At 37.8% G+C, this 17708-nt stretch overlaps 1 protein-coding gene across 2 annotated transcripts in view; it reads left to right on the top strand.

Moving 5' to 3' along the window:
• Positions 1–17164, top strand: part of B3GALT5 (beta-1,3-galactosyltransferase 5) — a 50723-nt gene extending 33559 nt beyond the window's left edge. For both annotated transcript variants that reach the window (XM_072614783.1, XM_072614782.1), the window contains one exon: positions 13978–17164. In XM_072614783.1, coding sequence (XP_072470884.1) covers positions 13978–14937 — 960 coding nt within the window. In that variant the 3' untranslated portion in view covers positions 14938–17164. The remainder of the gene's footprint in view (positions 1–13977) is intronic.
• Positions 17165–17708: the final 544 nt, after the last annotated feature.

Raw genomic sequence — 17708 nt, 5'->3', positions numbered from 1 at the left:
TGTGTGTTTCTTCCATGGATTTCCTCACATTGTTATATATTCTTAGTATATCTTAGTATCTTAGATGTAATCATATTTCATCCCATTCCATTTAATATTTTCTTTGGCTAAAGCTGCACCCTCTCAACAAAATCTCAACGATGCCCTTAACGTCAAATTTCATTGGCTATAATTTTGATTTCCTTCTTTCATACCAGTGCATTGTATAATTGCCATAGCAGTCTGAAGCTAAAGGTTATATTTCTTGCTCTCTTCTTAAATGTAGTCTTCTGTGAATGACTGTTTTCTCATTTCTATGTTTTTCCCTTTGATATAAGTGATACTGTCTGTGGTACCAGATATCTTAGATTTATGTGTTTAACCTCCCTTTTCAGGTTAAAGTCTTCTTGATTAGATGCTTGAGACTCCAGGCAAAACTGGTCTTTATTAGGTTCACTCCAATCCTGACAAAGAACCTATAAATCCTAGTAACACCAGATGTCACTGTGGAGCTAGCAGTCTACATTCTCTCTTTCTCTTCCATTGAGAAATAAGGTGGGGCCAGAATCTTCACAGACCACTACCTCCACCTACTTTTCTGGCTCTGAGATGGTATGGACCCCTAGAGTCCCTCCTCATTCCTCACTTCTGTCATCTCCTCCAGGTTTTTGTTATGGGGAAATTCCTAGGCTGAGGAACCTGTTGCCATACTCTCCTCATGAGTTCTGCTATGTGGTTACCATAATAATGGACATTTAGGATCCTTTAGTTATTAGGGAAGTCATTAGCCAAGTCTATGAGGAATCAACTCTCAAGCTCAGGATAGCCTCAATGGTCTTGTTGACAAGCAAGCCAAGATGTGAGACTGCAGCCTATATATTCTGTGAAGTAGAAAACCCTCAAAGCTTTAATCTCTCACTCTGTGAAGGTGTTCAGGGACATACTCTGATCATGGCTTAAAATAAACCTGCATAAAAATGAAGATCAACTCTGTGTCTGAAGAAATCAAACATACAAAAGTCATTTGATACATTAAGGAATAGTTTGAAAGGGAAATAGGACACTTCGGGTTTAAGTCCTTTCCTTTTAGGTGGGTGGGTGGGGAGAAAAGGCAGAGACAGTAAGAAGAGACAGAAGATGGCCCTTAGCCTTATGAGTTCAAGGCCTAAGAAGGGTAGTGGTGATCCACTGCCATGCTTGTCTCTTGTCTGTGATTCTTCCTGTTGCATTTGCTTGTGGTGAACTCTTGGAGGACCCAAGTGCTTTCCATTCCCATGTGCTGCCATTTCTCAGTTCTACTTCTCCACCATCTTGTCTCTTTCTTTCCCTCTGGTGCTCCTTTTGGTGCTACACCTAGTATTCCTTCATTTCCATTTCTTCGTAGGCTTGTGCCCAACTGTACCCTTCTTCACATTTCATAATTATTCTTTGAGCCCTAAAATTACATTTCTTAGAATCTTCATGGTAAAAGGAGAATCAGTCTCTTTACCAAGAAGGCTGTTACATTCTTTCATGAGGTTTGCAGTTTTGCAGTCCTTTGTAAAATCAGCGATATTACATTTGTTCTATGGAATGATATCAAATATATACAAGTGTAAAACAATATAAATGATCAAGCCATTATCTCAGATGAGCATATTAGGGTGTCACAAATAACAAATTTACCTTTATATGTATGTATATGCATGGGTATATCAATAATACATGTAACAGACATTGCATAACACAGAGCATCAAGTCTTCCTAACTCTAGATCTGGTGGTCTACCCATTGTGCCATAGAGCTTTTACAAATTGACATTTGTCAGTTGAAAGTTTCAGGCCATTTTCCTCCTGCCAGTTGAACACTTTCATTAGCTTTTCCTCATTCCCCAAAGGATTCTTCTTCATTTTCCCAAAGACAATGTGTCATTAAAGTATGTTGACACTTGCAGGTGGTTCATATTTCCAACTACTCTGTCCATCAGTCTTTGGAACACTTCTGTGACCACCTACTTTAGGTATATATTCAAACAAGTAATATCCATATTGACAGATGAAAGCAGTCTTCTTTTCTTCCTCTCATAGAAATATAATCACCACTATAGAAGTCCAGTACAGAATCCCCTAGCTAATGGGTAGTTCAAGGTATATTGAACCCTTGAGTTAATGTATTGGTCTACTATGCTGTTGTTTAAGATTTGGTAATTATAAATTCATAACTTTCTATTTTTCTCCTGTATCACTACTTCTGGGCAACGTATTTGGACCATTAGACTCTGTGCAAATGTCATTCACCAATAGGTTCTTTGAAGCTATCTAATAGAAGAGTTTTTCTGGATCTTTCTTGAAATGGCTGAGTCATTGAACTGGATATCGTGAACTACTACTCTTTGGGAATATCCTGAGGTGAAAACACTCTTGACCTCTTGCTAAATTTCGGCCTCAACAGTTCCTTGCATCTCTCTGGTATTGGAGGCTATCAAGGTCACCTTTCTCTGGTTGTGCTTCTGAAGAGCCATGGTTCTTATGTCACTACTTTATTCTTTGTGCTTTGGTACAAGATTCATGGAAAGTAAAAATATCTAGATACTGAGTCCTAGATTGTTGTTGCCAATATTTTGTTAGTATCTTGAGGAAATTGGATTTTTTTCAATTAAAAATGATGTTCTATTGACATATATTGGGTCTGAACACACTAGAGATAGAATATCCATTATTTTGTTTACTCTAGCATTATTTTCAGGAAATTTAGTCATTTCAGTGTATCCCAAGTACAGTTTTTATTAGTTTTCCAAAACCAAAGCTTTCAAGAAACTATGTAGATTTTGCCATGAAATGTTTATTAGATAATGATTGGAGCATGATGGTGATTTGTAGTCTACTTTCTCAATTTTCATAGACATCAGGTGTTGTTGATAAGGTCATAGTCACAGCTTGTGGGAACCAGGATGAATGCCTCTGACCCCACTTCTTTTTCTTAAAATTGAGGCTGTGTCCAGTAGCTTCTATACTGCCAAAAATGCATTCTCTATATATGACGGTCTTCACTATAGTTGTAGCAGAAGGTGGCTCAAACTTTCTAGTTTTCTGCCAGTGATAGGGTTTGTATACCACCCTATCATTGCTTTGTGCCAGTGTTTTTAGGAGACCATTGCTGTCCATGTAAAAAACTTTTGGGTTTCTTCATTAGATTCTACATTTTAGTGTGATTGTGTTTTTAGTGTTACCCTGTATTCTTAGGTCATGTTTCTGAAACGATATATGGAGCTTCACAGTAAGAATCCTTCTGTACATCATTTGTTTTATTTTCTAACTAGGGCCCTAAGTCTGTCAACTTTTTCAAACCACATTTTTTGGGACAAATAAAACCAATGCAGCCAAGATTAGAAGGAAAGCAGGAGAAACTTGCTGTAAAATGTGTTTTTTTGTCTCCCAAATTCAATAAGGTACAAAACTAGAATGAAAAGAAAATTCAGTATACAGTAGTTCTCAAAATTGGTCAACATAATAAATTCATTTCTAGTGTCAAGTTGTAAAAATACATTAGTAACATATTAAAAGGCAAATAAAAAAATTCAAAAAAAATTAAAAAAATTCAAAATCAAAATTGATCCTTTAATGTTGCAACTACCAAATTCTGTGTAATCTCAATTGTGGCTCCCCGATATTTGAATTGTTTCTTTTTTGGCTGCTTGCAATATTTTCTCCTTGCTCTTGTTGTTCTGGAATTTGGTTATAATGTTCTTTGGAGTTTTCATTTTGGAATCTGTTTCTGGAGGTGACCAGTGTAGTCTTTCAATGTACTATTTGTCCTCTGGTTCTAGGAAATCAAGACAATTTTCTTTGATAATTTCTTGAAGTATTATGTCCAGATCCTCTTTTTGGATTATGGCTTTCAGGTAATCCAGTGATTCTTTTACCATTTGCTACATTGAGGAAGTAGTTGGGTAAATAGGACAGTTTAGATTTAAGTCTCATCCCTTTGGAAAGGCAGTAGAGCCAAGAGAGATCATATGAGGAGATCAAAATAACCCTTGGCTGCATGAGCTGACAGTGTAGAGGAAACAGGAACACATTGTTGTACTTATTTCAGAAACCAAGGAAAATCTTTACATACAAAAACCAAACTGGCATAAGAAGGAGGCATAGGGTCCAGGGAAGAAAAGGAATAGGTTTTTGCAAGTCAGAGAGGGTTTTTATAAGTCAGATGTTGTTCCATCTGCCTGTGGTAGACCCTCGGGCCACCTGGGCTCGTTTAATACCATTAAGTGACACCTCTCAGCTCTGCTTCCTGTCCATCTCTGTGCTTTTTCTCTCTTTCTCCCTGTGCTGCTTTTAGCACTCGCTATGTTTGGCTCTTAAGTTGGGGTTCTTAAGTTGGGGTTCATATTACATGAGCAGTCTGTTGAGATCTCAAATTATTTTTCTAGAATCTCCATGGGAAAGCAGTTGTTCCCCTTTCCAAAAATCTATTACAATTATATTTCAAGCTCTGATCCAGAAATCCAAATCTCATTCTCAGATACTGCCCTAGCCATGTGGCCTTTTACACATCAACCTCATATCTTCAGTCATTAATAGTGATGCAAAGATTGCCAGTAACCCTAAGGTCCTCGGTTTCTTGCTCAGGCTTTCATAATTCTACAAAATGTGTGCTTTTTGGTAGTATCATTGGTTCCCACAAGCTTCACTAGAAATGCATTATCAGGATTGCTTATTTGGGAGAGGTTCTTTGCGATGTTCAAGGTATATGTCCCAAGAAGACAGAACTCCTATTAGTTGTTTATATCAAGCCAACAAATAGCAGCTTTTAGCAAAGCATCATCATCTTATATTATATTGTAATGATGAGGGTTGGAAGGGAGAGGGGGTGAGACCATCCTCCCAAAGACTGGAGTACCAGGGGCAGGTAGCCTGGACTGAATTCATGGACTCAAGCATTCTTGAAGTCAAGGTGGTAAAGATTTATTATTCATTTCAGTGAGCAAGAATTCTTAGAGAACCTGTGATTTGAATGGGGTACAGGTAAAGTTTATATAGGATATTGTATAGTAAAACATGTGCCAAGTCTGCTGACTGGGTGATTCAGGGCAGGATTAGGGAGTGGTTAGTTCTTAAAGAAACATGCACTTTTGGTATCTACTGCACCGGTATTTTACCCAGAGTTCATGAGAAAATAGCCCACAATGGGAGGCTACATGGAGATGTTTTAGGTCTAAAAGTCACTAGTGGTCAGGACTGGCTGAGGAAAACTCGGCTGCTCTCATCAACGTCTTGTCAGACAAGATAAGTATAAGGGAGCATATGTAGGTCTAAGTCTAGGATACATATGATTGGTCAGTGAGTAGTAAATGCCATTATGACCCATTGCGCAGCCAATTCAGCCAATACACAGCTGGTTCAAACCTAATACATCCTATAGGTGCAGCTGGCTACTGTATCAGGAAGAGAGGTAATGGTTTTTGCTGGGGCAGGCTATCCTTGGGCTGGGGAGAAATTGCCTGGGATCGTGTTTTGAGGCTAGGGAGAAATGTGATTTTTAAAGAGAAATGTGATTTTAGAATTGGGATCCAAGTACAGCACCCAAGCACCCCATCAGTAGTATGTTTTTCTCTTTATTTTACCCTTAACTGTGGATTCAAATAATTTCTTGAAGCACAGCATGCCACTTCTTTCAGAGAGAGTTGAGCTCTATTGCCCCTCCCAACCCCCCAGCCTCATACTTAATCTCTGGTTTGATTCAGACATTCAGGAATTTTTCTCTTCCTTTTCTGTGTCACATTTTTTTTTGTCCTGTAACCTCCTTTCATGGGAGAGAATTAAAACCTTCAGTAGATAGGAGCTAAAGTTAGAAAGACGTGTAAAATCTGACCTCAGACACTAGTGTGTGACCCTGAATAAGTCACTTAACTCTGCCTCAGTTTGCTCAATTGTAAAATGTGAATAATAACCCTTCCAGAGTTGCTGTGAGGATAAAGTGAGTTAATATTTGCAAACCACTTTTGTAAACCTTAAAGCAGTGTTGTGATTTAAATTAAGGTAAACTGAGGTACAAAACTCTGAGCCTGATCAATCTATTAGTGATACAAATTTACCAGTAAATAGGATCTTAGTTCCCTCAGAAAAGCTAAGACTGGTAAGTCTTAAGACCGGTAAGTCTTAAGACCGGTAAGGCAAGCTAGCCTTATTTTTGATTTTTTTGGGAAGCATAGAGCAAAGAACAGGACTTCATAGGTGTGAAACAAGTTATGATTTGTTATAAAGCCAAAGGAAAACAGTATGATTGGTAGTATCATACGTGTGAGGGACAACATAATTGGCTGGAATTCAGGAAAGTGGGGCTAAGTAATAACCCCTCCTTGTTAAGGAATGGTGATTGATTTATGGGGCCCTTCTGCATCCTGCAGGGCTTATTAGTGGAACAGAGATAACAGATTTCCTAGTGCCCACTTGCGTCTTTTTTTTTTTTTCTTTCTTGTTTATTTTATTTATTTATTTTTTATTAATTTTTTTATTTTTTTAATGTTTAACAATCATTGCCATACAATTGCGATTTTATCCCTCCCCACCCACCCCCCACTACCTCCCTCCCTCCCCACGACTGCATACAATTCTGTATAGATTCTACATATACTTTCCTATTGAGTATATTTTCACTATAGTCATGCTATGTAGTCAGACTAAGATAAATGAAAGAATCCGTATAACAAATCAGAACATGATACACAAACAGATACACATACACAAACATGATCTGCTACATTATGTGAGTGACTTCCATATTTCTCTCTCTGAGTGTGGAAGGCATTTTGCCTTGAGGTCCACCATTGGGATTTTTTTTTTTTTTTCAGAAGTTCTTGTGTTATTACAAAAATCTAAGTCTACCAGAAAAAACTCTCACACACTGTGGTTGTTGCTGTGCATAAAGTTCTCCTGGTTCTGCTCCTTTCACTCAGCATCAGGTCATATAAGTCCTTCCAGGCCTCTCTGAAGTCTTCTTGTTCATCATTTCTTATGGCACAATAGTACTCCATTACATTCATATACCATAATTTATTCAGCCATTCCCCAATTGATGGACATCCCCTTGACTTCCAGTTTTTGGCAACTACATAGAGTGCTGCTATAAATATTTTTGTACATGTGGGACCCTTTCCCATTTTTATGATCTCTTGGGGATATAGTCCTAGTAGCGATATTGCTGGGTCAAAGGGTATGCACATTTTTGTAGCCCTTTGGGCATAGTTCCAAATTGCTCTCCAGAATGGTTGGATGCGCTCACAGCTCCACCAACAATGAATTAGTGTTCCAACTCTCCCACATCCTCTCCAGCATTTATCATTTTCTTGTTCTGTCATGTTTGCCAATCTTATAGGTGTGATGTGGTACCTCAGAGTTGTTTTGATTTGCATCTCTCTAACCAATAGTGATTTAGAGCATTTTTTCATATGATTATAGATAGCTTTAATTTCTTCCTCTGAAAATTGCCTGTTCATATCCTTTGACCATTTATCAATTGGGGAAAGACTTGTATGATTATACATTTGGGTCAGTTCTCTATATATTCTAGAAATGAGGCCTTTATCCCCGAGCTTAGCTGTAAAAATTTTTTCCCAATTTACTACATCCCTCCGGATTTTGGTTGCATTGGGTTTGGTTGTGCAAAAACTTCTCAGTTTAATGTACTCAAAGTTATCCATTTTGCATTTCATAATGCATTCTATCTCTCCTTTAGTAAAGAATTCTTCCCTTCTCCATAGATCTGATAAATACACTATTCCTTGCTTCTCCAGTTTATTCATGGTATCAATCTTTATACCTAAATCATGTACCCATTTGGACTTTATTCTTGTGTACGGTGTCAGGTATGGGTCTATGCCTAATTTCCGCCACACTGTTATCCAGTTTTCCCAGCAATTTTTGTCAAACAATGAGTTCTTATCCCAGAAGCTGGGGTCCTTGGGTTTATCAAACAGAAGGTTGCTATATTCCTTGCCTACTGCATCTTGAGTGCCAAGTCTATTCCACTTGTCTACCTCTCTGTTTCTTAGCCAATACCAAGTGGTTTTGATAATTGCTGCTTTATAGTACAGTTTAAGGTCTGGTAGCGCTAGGCCACCTTCCCAAGCATTTCTTTTCATTAGTCCCTTTGATATTCTGGACCTTTTGTTTTTCCAAATGAATTTTGATATTATTTTATCCAGCTCTAGAAAGTAATTGTCTGATAGTTTAATTGGTATGGCACTAAATAAGTATATTAATTTGGGTAGAATTGTCATTTTTATTATATTAGCACGGCCTACCCATGAGCAACTAATGTTTTTCCACTTACTTAAATCTGACTTTATTTGTGCAAAAAGTGTCTTGTAATTGTGTTCATATAGTCCCTGGGTTTGTTTTGGCAGGTAGACTCCTAAGTATTTTATACTGTCTACCCTAACTTTAAATGGGATTTCTCTTTCTATCTCTTGCTGTTGAACTTTGTTGCTAATATATAGGAATGCAGAGGATTTGTGTGGGTTTATTTTGTACCCTGCAACTTTGCCAAAGTTGTTTATTAATTCAAGTAATTTTTTACTTGAATCTCTGGGATTCTCTAGGTAAATCATCATATCATCTGCAAAGAGTGATAACTTAGTTTCTTCTTTGGCTATTCTAATTCCTTGAATATCTTTATCTTGTCTAATTGCTACAGCTAACATTTCTAGTACCATATTGAATAATAGTGGTGATAATGGACAACCTTGTTTCACCCCTGATCTTATTGGGAATGCATCTAGCTTATCCCCATTGCATATAATGCTTGCTGAAGGTTTTAGATAGATACTGCTTATTATTTTATGGAAAGTTCCCTTTATTCCTACATTCTCCAATGTTTTTAGTAGGAATGGATGTTGTATTTTGTCAAAAGCTTTTTCTGCATCTATTAAGATAATCATGTGGTTTTTGTTAGCTATGTTGTTGATGTGGTCGATAATGCTAATAGTTTTCCTAATATTGAACCAGCCCTGTAGTCCTGGTATGAATCCTACCTGATCATAATGTATTAATCTCGTGATAAGATGCTGTATTCGTTTTGCTAAAATCTTATTTAAAATTTTTGCATCTATATTCATTAGGGAAATTGGTCTATAATTTTCTTTCTCTGTTTTGTCTCTTCCTGGTTTGGGTATCAAAACCATATTTGTATCATAGAAAGAATTTGGGAGGACTCCTTCTTCCCCAATTTTCAAGAATAGTGTATGTAGTATTGGAATTAACTGTTCTTTAAATGTTTGATAGAATTCACTTGTGAATCCATCTGGCCCTGGAGATTTTTTCCTAGGGAGTTCATTGATGGCTTGTTCAATTTCTTTTTCTGAGATGGGGTTGTTTAAGTATTCAACTTCCTCTTCTGTTAATCTGGGCAATTTGTATTTTTTAAAATATTCATCCATCTCGTTTAGATTATCGAATTTGTGGGCATAAAGTTGGGCAAAGTAGTTTCTAATTATTGTTTTAATTTCCTCCTCATTGGAGGTGAGTTCACCCCTTTCATTTTTAATGTTAGTAATTTGGTTTTCTTCTTTCTTTTTTTTGATCAGATTAACCAAAGGTTTATCAATTTTATTAGTTTTTTCATAAAACCAACTATTGGTTTTATTTATTAATTCAATAGTTTTCTTAATTTCAATTTTATTAATCTCTCCTTTGGTTTTCAGTATTTCTAATTTGGTATTTACTTGGGGATTTTCAATTTGTTCTTTTTCTAGCTTTTTCAACTGCAAGCCTAAGTCATTGATCTCCTCTTTCTCTATTTTATTTATGTAAGCATTCAGAGATATAAAGCTTCCCCTAATAACTGCTTTTGCAGTGTCCCATAAGTTTTGGTACGTTGTCTCACTATTGTCATTCTCTTGAATGAAGTTGTTGATTGTTTCTATGATTTCTTCTTTAACCCAATCCTTCTTTAGAATTAGATTATTTAGTTTCCAATTGATTTTTGGTTTCTCTTTCCATGGCCTTTTATTACATGTAATTTTTAATGCATTATGATCTGAAAAGGATGCATTGATTATCTCTACCTTTCTGCACTGGATTGTGAGATTTTTATGTCCTAGTACATGGTCAATTTTTGTAAATGTTCCATGTACCGCTGAGAAAAAGGTATATTCCTTTCTATTCCCATTTAATTTTCTCCAAAGATCTATCATATCTACCTTATCCAGAGTTTTATTTACCTCCTTAACCTCTTTCTTGTTTATTTTAAGGTTGGATTTATCTAGTTCAGAGAGGGGGAGGTTGAGGTCCCCCACTAGTATAGTTTTGCTATCAATTTCTTCCTTCAACTCCCCCAACCTCTCCTCTAAGAATCTGGATGCTATACCACTTGGAGCATACATGTTTAGTAATGATATTGCTTCATTGTCTATGGTGCCTTTTAGTAGGATATAGTTTCCATCCTTATCCCTTTTGATTAGATCTATTTCTGCTTTTGCTTTGTCTGAGATTAGGATTGCTACTCCTGCCTTTCTTACATGAGCTGAAGCACAATATATTCTGCTCCATCCTTTGACCTTTATCCTATGTGTATCCCCCCATTTCAAATATGTTTCTTGTAAGCAGCATATTGTTGGATTATGGCTTTTAATCCATTCTGCTATCCGTCTCCGTTTTATGGGAGAGTTCATCCCATTCACATTCACAGTTATGATTACAATCTGTGTATTTCCCTCCACCCTCTTTCCCACCATTTGTGCTTTTAACTCTCCCGTCTCCCTTCCCCTCCTCAATAGTATTCACTTTTCTCCCCCTCCTCCTGCAGCCTTCCCCTCCTTCTTTTAGCCCCCCTCCCTTTTAGTCCCCTTTACTCTTATTGCTTCTTTCCTCCCTTTTAGCCACCCTCCCCTTTCTTCCCCCTTCCCCTCCTACTACCTATAGAGCTAGTTAGGATTATCTGCTTAAGGTTATTGTTCCCTCCTTTGAACAAATCAGATGAGAGTACCTCTCAAACAATGCTCATCTCCCTCCCCTCCTTCCCTCTACTATGGTTTTGTACTTCTTCCTGTGATATAATTTGCCATTTTCTGCTTCCCCCTTTCCACACCTCCTATTACATTCCCTTCTCATACTTAAATCATATTTTTGCCATGACATCATTTACTTTATGCCCGTTCCCTCTACATATATCCCTTTTATCATAATAGCTGCACAGTTCTCAAGATTAACAGGTATCATCTTCCCTTACAGGGAGGTAAACAGATTGCCCTAATTGAGTTGCAAGTTTTTGTTTTTGTTTTTTCCCCTCTGTTTACCTTTTTATGATTCTCTGGAGACCTGCATTTGAAGATCAAATTGTCTATTGAGTTCTGGTGTTTTGGTCAGGAAGCTCTGGAAATCCCTTATTTCGTTGAATGACTTTCTCCTTGCCTGAAATGTTATGCTGAACTTTGCTGGGTAGTTGATCCTCGGTTGGAGTCCCAACTCCTTTGCCTTACGGAATATTGGGTTCCAATTCTTTCGATCTTTTAATGTAGAAGCTGCAAGGTCCTGTGTGATCCTGACTGTGTGACCTTGATATTTAAATTGTTTCTTTCTGGCTGCTTGTAGTATTTTCTCCTTCACTTGATAGCTCTGGAATTTGGCAACTATATTTCTTGGGGTTTTGAGTTTGGGATCCCTTTCCGGTGGGGAACGGTGGATTCTTTCGATGACTATTTTGCCCTCTGAGTCTAGTACTTCTGGGCAGTTTTCCTTGATGATTTCCTGGAAGATATTGTCCAGACTCTTTTCTTCATCATGGGTTTCTGGCAGGCCAATAATTCTTAGATTTTCTCTCCTGGATCTATTTTCCAGGTCAGTTGTTTTTCCAATTAAATATTTTAGATTTTCTTCTATCTTTTCATTCTTTAGATTTTGTTTGACTGATTCTTGTTGCCTCATTGAGTCATTAGTTTCTACTTGCCCAATTCTAATCTTGATCGTATTGTTTTCTTCAGTTAGCTTTCGCATCTCCTTTTCCATCTGGCTAATTTTTCCCTTTAAGGAGCTATTTTCTCCATTTAATTTTTGTACTTCTTTTTCCATTCGACCAATTTTCCCAGTTAGGTTTTGGGTTTCCTTTTCCATCTGATCAATTTTCCCTATTAGGTTTTGAGTTTCCTTTTCCGTTTGATTAACTCTTCCTTTTAGGGAATTATTCTCTGCAGTTAATTTTTGAACTTCCTTTTCCATTTCTTCAATTTTCTTTTTCAGATTGATGTTCTCATCAGTGAATTCTTTTTTTATGGTTTTAAAATCATTGGCCAGTTTTTCTTTTATATCCTTCTTCAGACGTTCCAGGTAATCTAGTTGTGCTTGCGAGAAATTCATAGTCCCATCTGAGGTTTCAGATGGAAGTACAGTCTCAGCTCTGACCTCTTTGGTGTTTGTGTTTTGGTCCTTATCCCCATAGAAAGATTCTATGGTTTTTTCACTTTTCGTCTGCTTTTTCCGATTCATGATGTTGGCTGAGTGTTGTAGCTTTTGGTTCTTTCAGTCAGAAGGTACAGATCTTCAAGTTGAGTTGATGTTTGTCTAGGCTAGAAGCAGGCTTTTTTTTTTTTTTTGTTGTTGTTGTTGTTGTTGTTTCCCAGATCAACCCTGGGTTTAGCTTGATAGGTGTGTGGGAGGGGTGGTCTGGTCTCAGGAGATCTCCTCAGCTGGCCTGAGGCAAAGGCAAGGTCAGGGGATGGTGATCCCAGCTTCCCTATTGTCTTCCCTTTTCCCCTGGAGGGCTGGGGCACGCCTAGAGGCTAATGCGTGTTCCCGCCCCTCCTGGGGCTGGTCTCCCGGGCTGAGGTTTGCTTGGGTCTCAGTGCGAATTTTTCTCTGCCCTGGGTCGTCTGTCCCTCCAGACAGCCTCCACCACGGTAGGAAGAATCCCCCTTTGCCACCTCTCCAGCCTCTGGTGTTATGAGACCACCCGCCCCCTTCTGCTGCTCCCACTGATCCAGGATCAATCTGGGGAAGAATTTTATGGTTCCCTCACGGTCATCGGCGGGGAGGGGAGAGCACTTACTGATCACTCCGGCATCCCAGCTTCTGGATGTTCAAGTAGTGACCCACTGAAGTCCCGTCTTTAGGCTGAAGATTTCAAAGGCTGTTGCGCTGATATCGTTGGCTCGGCCTGGCTTATCTCCTGCTCCGCTGGTCTCGCCCACCACTCTCGGGCCCCTCGGGTCGCCTCCGCCCTGCGGCGCCGACCGCGCTGCGCTGTGCGCCGGGGTCTTACCCCCACGGAACAGATCCCTCCCGTGGACCTTCCAGTCCAGCCTGGGCTCCGAATCTGTCAAAGTCCGTCTCCCACTGGATTCTACACCTCCAAAGTCTGGTCAGACTCTCCCCCCAGAGATATCCCCCACTTGCGTCTTGCAAGGCTTATTAACAAGATAACAGATCTCCCTTAATTGTGCATGGGTATTCAAGGACCATTAGCAGTTTTCCCTTCATTGTGCAAGGGCAGTAAGATGTATACAGATAATATTTTTTTTAATTAAGGTGATTTATGGGACAACTTAGCTCAGAGAAGAAGGCTGAACTTCTGAACCTATGAACTTCTTAACTCAGAGAAAAAGAAAGGGACTTAGGTAATTATGCAAAGTACAGAATAAAATCAACTACAAAGAGAATTAATTGCAAAATAGAATTGATTAAAAAATAGAATCAATTTGATTTTCATAGCACTATATACAGTAAATGCTAGCTACTGTGATGAAGATGATGATGGTGATGATGATGTAATTTTTCCACTTTGAAAGCAGGCTTCATTCTCCCTGATATCTCTCCACCTGGAGTGTGGAAATGCCTTCCTCAAGCCCCACCATTTTCTTTTTATAGCACTATTAATTATCAGAGGCAGGATTAAATTCAGGCTCATCATGTCTCTGCATTCAGTTCCCCCCCCCAGTATGCCATATTGCATAAATGACAACTATTATTATTATTGTCCACAAAGAGGTAGTTTTGGGGTCTAATAATGTGATTTTATTTCTTTCAGATGGTTTACCTGAAGATTAAGATGATACATGTTTTCATTATTTTTCTTGTGGCTTCTTGTGTATATTTGATCATATCTAAGATGAATTCAACAGAGATCTGCATCTTTTGCCTAAGAAGAGGAGGTGTAATAGTTTTCAAGAAGCATGGTGGGAACTTTCTTCAGCTCCCAGATATAGACTGCAGAAAGAATCCTCCATTTTTGGTTGTGATGGTGACTTCATCCCACAATCAGATTGAAGCACGGATGGCCATCCGTGAGACCTGGGGGAGAGAAAGAAGTATAAAAGGTAAACGTATAATAACATACTTTCTACTAGGAATCACAAATTCAAAGGATGATGATGATGCAGTGACACAAGAAAGCCAGAAATACAGAGATATTATCCAGAAAGACTTTTTAGATGTATATTTCAATTTGACTCTTAAAACAATGATGGGGATAGAATGGGTTCACCATTTTTGTCCTCAGTCTGACTTTGTGATGAAGACTGATTCTGACATGTTTGTAAATATCTACTATCTGACTGAGCTCCTTATAAGGAAAAACAGAACAACCAGGTTTTTTACTGGTTTCTTAAAGATGAATGAATTTCCAATTAGAAAGATATTTAATAAGTGGTATGTAAGTTACTATGAATATCCATGGGGAAAATATCCACCTTTTTGTTCTGGAACAGGTTATGTTTTTTCTAGTGACATTGCAAGTGAGGTTTATAATGTTTCAGAAAAAGTCCCATTTATTAAACTAGAGGATGTTTTCGTGGGACTCTGCCTTGCAGAACTAAAAATTAATCTGGAAGAACTACACTCAGAACAGACATTTTTCCCAGAAGGACTTAGGTTTTCTGCCTGTCGCTTTAAGAAAATTGTGACCTGCCATTTTGTCAGTCCAGCAAAGCTGCTGGAATATTGGAAAGCTTTGGAGAAGTCTTTAAATGAAAAGTGTTCGGGTGTTTGAAGTGATGGTAATGACACATGAAGACCAATATTGGACACTTTGCAGTGACATTTTGGAAGGAGAAGCACATTTTGGAATGGCATGGTTGAGAATCACTACCTGTCAGCATTAGAGGAGGGAGAGGAGGACAGAGCCACATTCCTCAGTGTTCTGAACACAAGACTAAAATTTTGAAACTCGAATTGTAATTCTGAAATGATTTATTCGTTCGAATTTTGAGCCCCTCAAAATGAAAATAGCTAAGTAACAGTCTCTTGGCACCTATAACCATTCTTCCTACCTCCAACTCATCCTAGCATCCTGTGATGCTTATACTATATATGATTAACAAAGTTATCACCACTGTATATGTTCCCAACTCTCTGGCTTCATTAAGACCTGACTAGATAAGCACGGAAACCAGCTGTTCCCTGTTTAATAATCTGTGCTTTATTGAGCTGAATTTTTATATCTCAATTCAACTCTAGACAGCATCCAATTCTAAATTGTAGCCAGCACTTATTTGGACCTTATCTTCAAAGCCCCAAATGATAAAATACTGAGTATGTAGAACATTCCATTTTACTACTGACTCTTAGTAGAACTTGAGTTGGTCTCTGAGCTATTCTGCCATTCAAATTCAATTCTGTATATCATTGATTGATTATTTAGCATTGAAGAACCACTATTGAGAATACTTGGACTTAGGTACTCATCCCTCTCTGTATCCAGTTTTGTGAACCAGTTTAATGGTGGAGTATTCCTCTAAGTAAGAGGGTCAGAATCCCCGTTGTCACACTCATTTGCTTACTAAAAGCTTCCAACCTTTCTTCTGAGTGATGATACTAATTTTAGTGAAGGTTTTGACTCTTTTTATTCATGAATGGGGCAGATAGTTTTTTTTCTACATGATAAGAGGGGATGTTGAGTATAAAAGTAAATTTATGCATGCATCACCAGAATGATTAGACAGAATTTAATTTGAATTACTAAGATGTATTGGTAAATTTATTTGGGAGGCTAATATTATGACATACCAGAATATAAAGCAATTGTGCAATTCTGATAATCTCACCTTAGCACATCCCCTGCCATGAGCTATTGCTCACTTGGGAACACCAGAGCTCCTTTTGCAAAGCTCAAGACCTTTGGCTCTTTTGAAACTTAAAGAGCTCTAGTCCTGGACATAGTCATCGTGTGATAGTCGTCCATCTAAGATGAGGAAGAAATAAACACAAATGAATATGTTGTGCTCATGGTTGCAAGGAGGCTGGGTGGGAGATAGGACTCCTGGTTCTTAGGATACACTAGGTCTTCATACTTCATAGCTAGAAAGAAAGAGGAAAGCAAATTTCCCAGTAGTTTGCTTTTTTATATCCCAAGTCATCAGTTCTCTTGACTCAGGGGCCAATTTAGGAGATTATTATCATTTAGTGCAAACTTTGCCTGATATGAAGTATGCCCTATGGGCTGGAACCAGACAGAGCACATCTGCTGGGCATACCCTAAGAAATGGCTTCTGTTGTCCAGTTTACCCATGTTATATGTAGGTAGAATGAGATGAGCTACAGTATTTCTAAAATTTTCACACTTCAAGTTGCTTCAAGTTACTTAGGGTAAAAATATTAGGGTACATGCGCATTCATTGCAGGATTTTTGATACATGAGTTAAGTTTTTGCAAAGTTAATATTCCTTTATTGAACATCTACTATGTGCCAACCACCTAAGAGTTTCAGAGACTCAGCTTTTGTGGCTGGTCTAGCCAAATAGTTAAGAAACTTATGAACTTTGAGTTTTTGAGTTTTCTCTGTCATTTTTTTCCAAATGGAGATCTGAATGTACCCATTTCTCAGGGATATGGTGAAAATAGGTAACTTTTTGCAAAGGGCTTCAAGTTTTTTGGAAACATGCCTTATATAATGCAAATTAATAGTTTGTTACTATTATTTGTTATTATCTCACTGGACTTTAATGGGTAATTATTATAAAGCATCTCAGAAGTGTAGAGTACTAAATAGTACTGTTGCTGTGAATATGTGTGAAATAAACTGAAAGTCTTTTTTTCCTGAACTTGAGATGCTCTTATATTTGGTGCAAAATGGTTATGACACTTCAGATGAAGATTTCAGCAGTTCCGTTTTATAAAGCTAATATATCCTTTTGAATAGATTTTAAAACTTTCTTTCCTTGTTTTGAAGCTGCAGTGTACATTTCATTCAATTAAATAAATGTTTATTGCGTCTGTTACGTGGAAGGCATTACATTTGACACCAAATGTACAAAGGGGAAAAAAAGACATAGCCCCTGCCTTTGAGGAGCTTACAGTAAAATGGGGGAGAGGGGAAATAAACAATGAACATAAGTAATTATGATAAAACATAGACTACGATATGGGAAGGGAGAGGTCAATACAAAATTCAAAGAGAAATTTGAGGAGCTAGAGATCACTTTTGATTGGGTAATGAGGAGAGACATCTTCATGTTGGGGAAATGGACTTGAAATATTTCAATATTTCAAATATTTTAGTATTTCAAATATTTCAATAGGTAAAACTGAGGAAGGAGTCTATGAAGGGTAACTTCCTATGAGGGACAACTTGCATAAAATATATCAGCATGGTAAAGGAATAATTCAACTTGTCTGGAACGTACCATCAAACACATGAAATCAGAGAAGAGTCCAGTTTGGACAAAGTTGGCAAAATAACTTCTTACTATGGTTCAGGTTTGAATGTCTATGATTCTATTTATTTTTTAATAATATTCATAATTGAGCCAGTTCTGTATTTCA

The sequence above is a fragment of the Notamacropus eugenii genome, chromosome 5, assembly GCF_028372415.1.
Source record: "Notamacropus eugenii isolate mMacEug1 chromosome 5, mMacEug1.pri_v2, whole genome shotgun sequence".
Lineage (NCBI taxonomy): Eukaryota > Metazoa > Chordata > Mammalia > Diprotodontia > Macropodidae > Notamacropus > Notamacropus eugenii.
The sequence above is the reverse complement of the archived record's forward strand: the minus strand, read 5'-3'. Positions and strand labels throughout refer to the sequence as shown.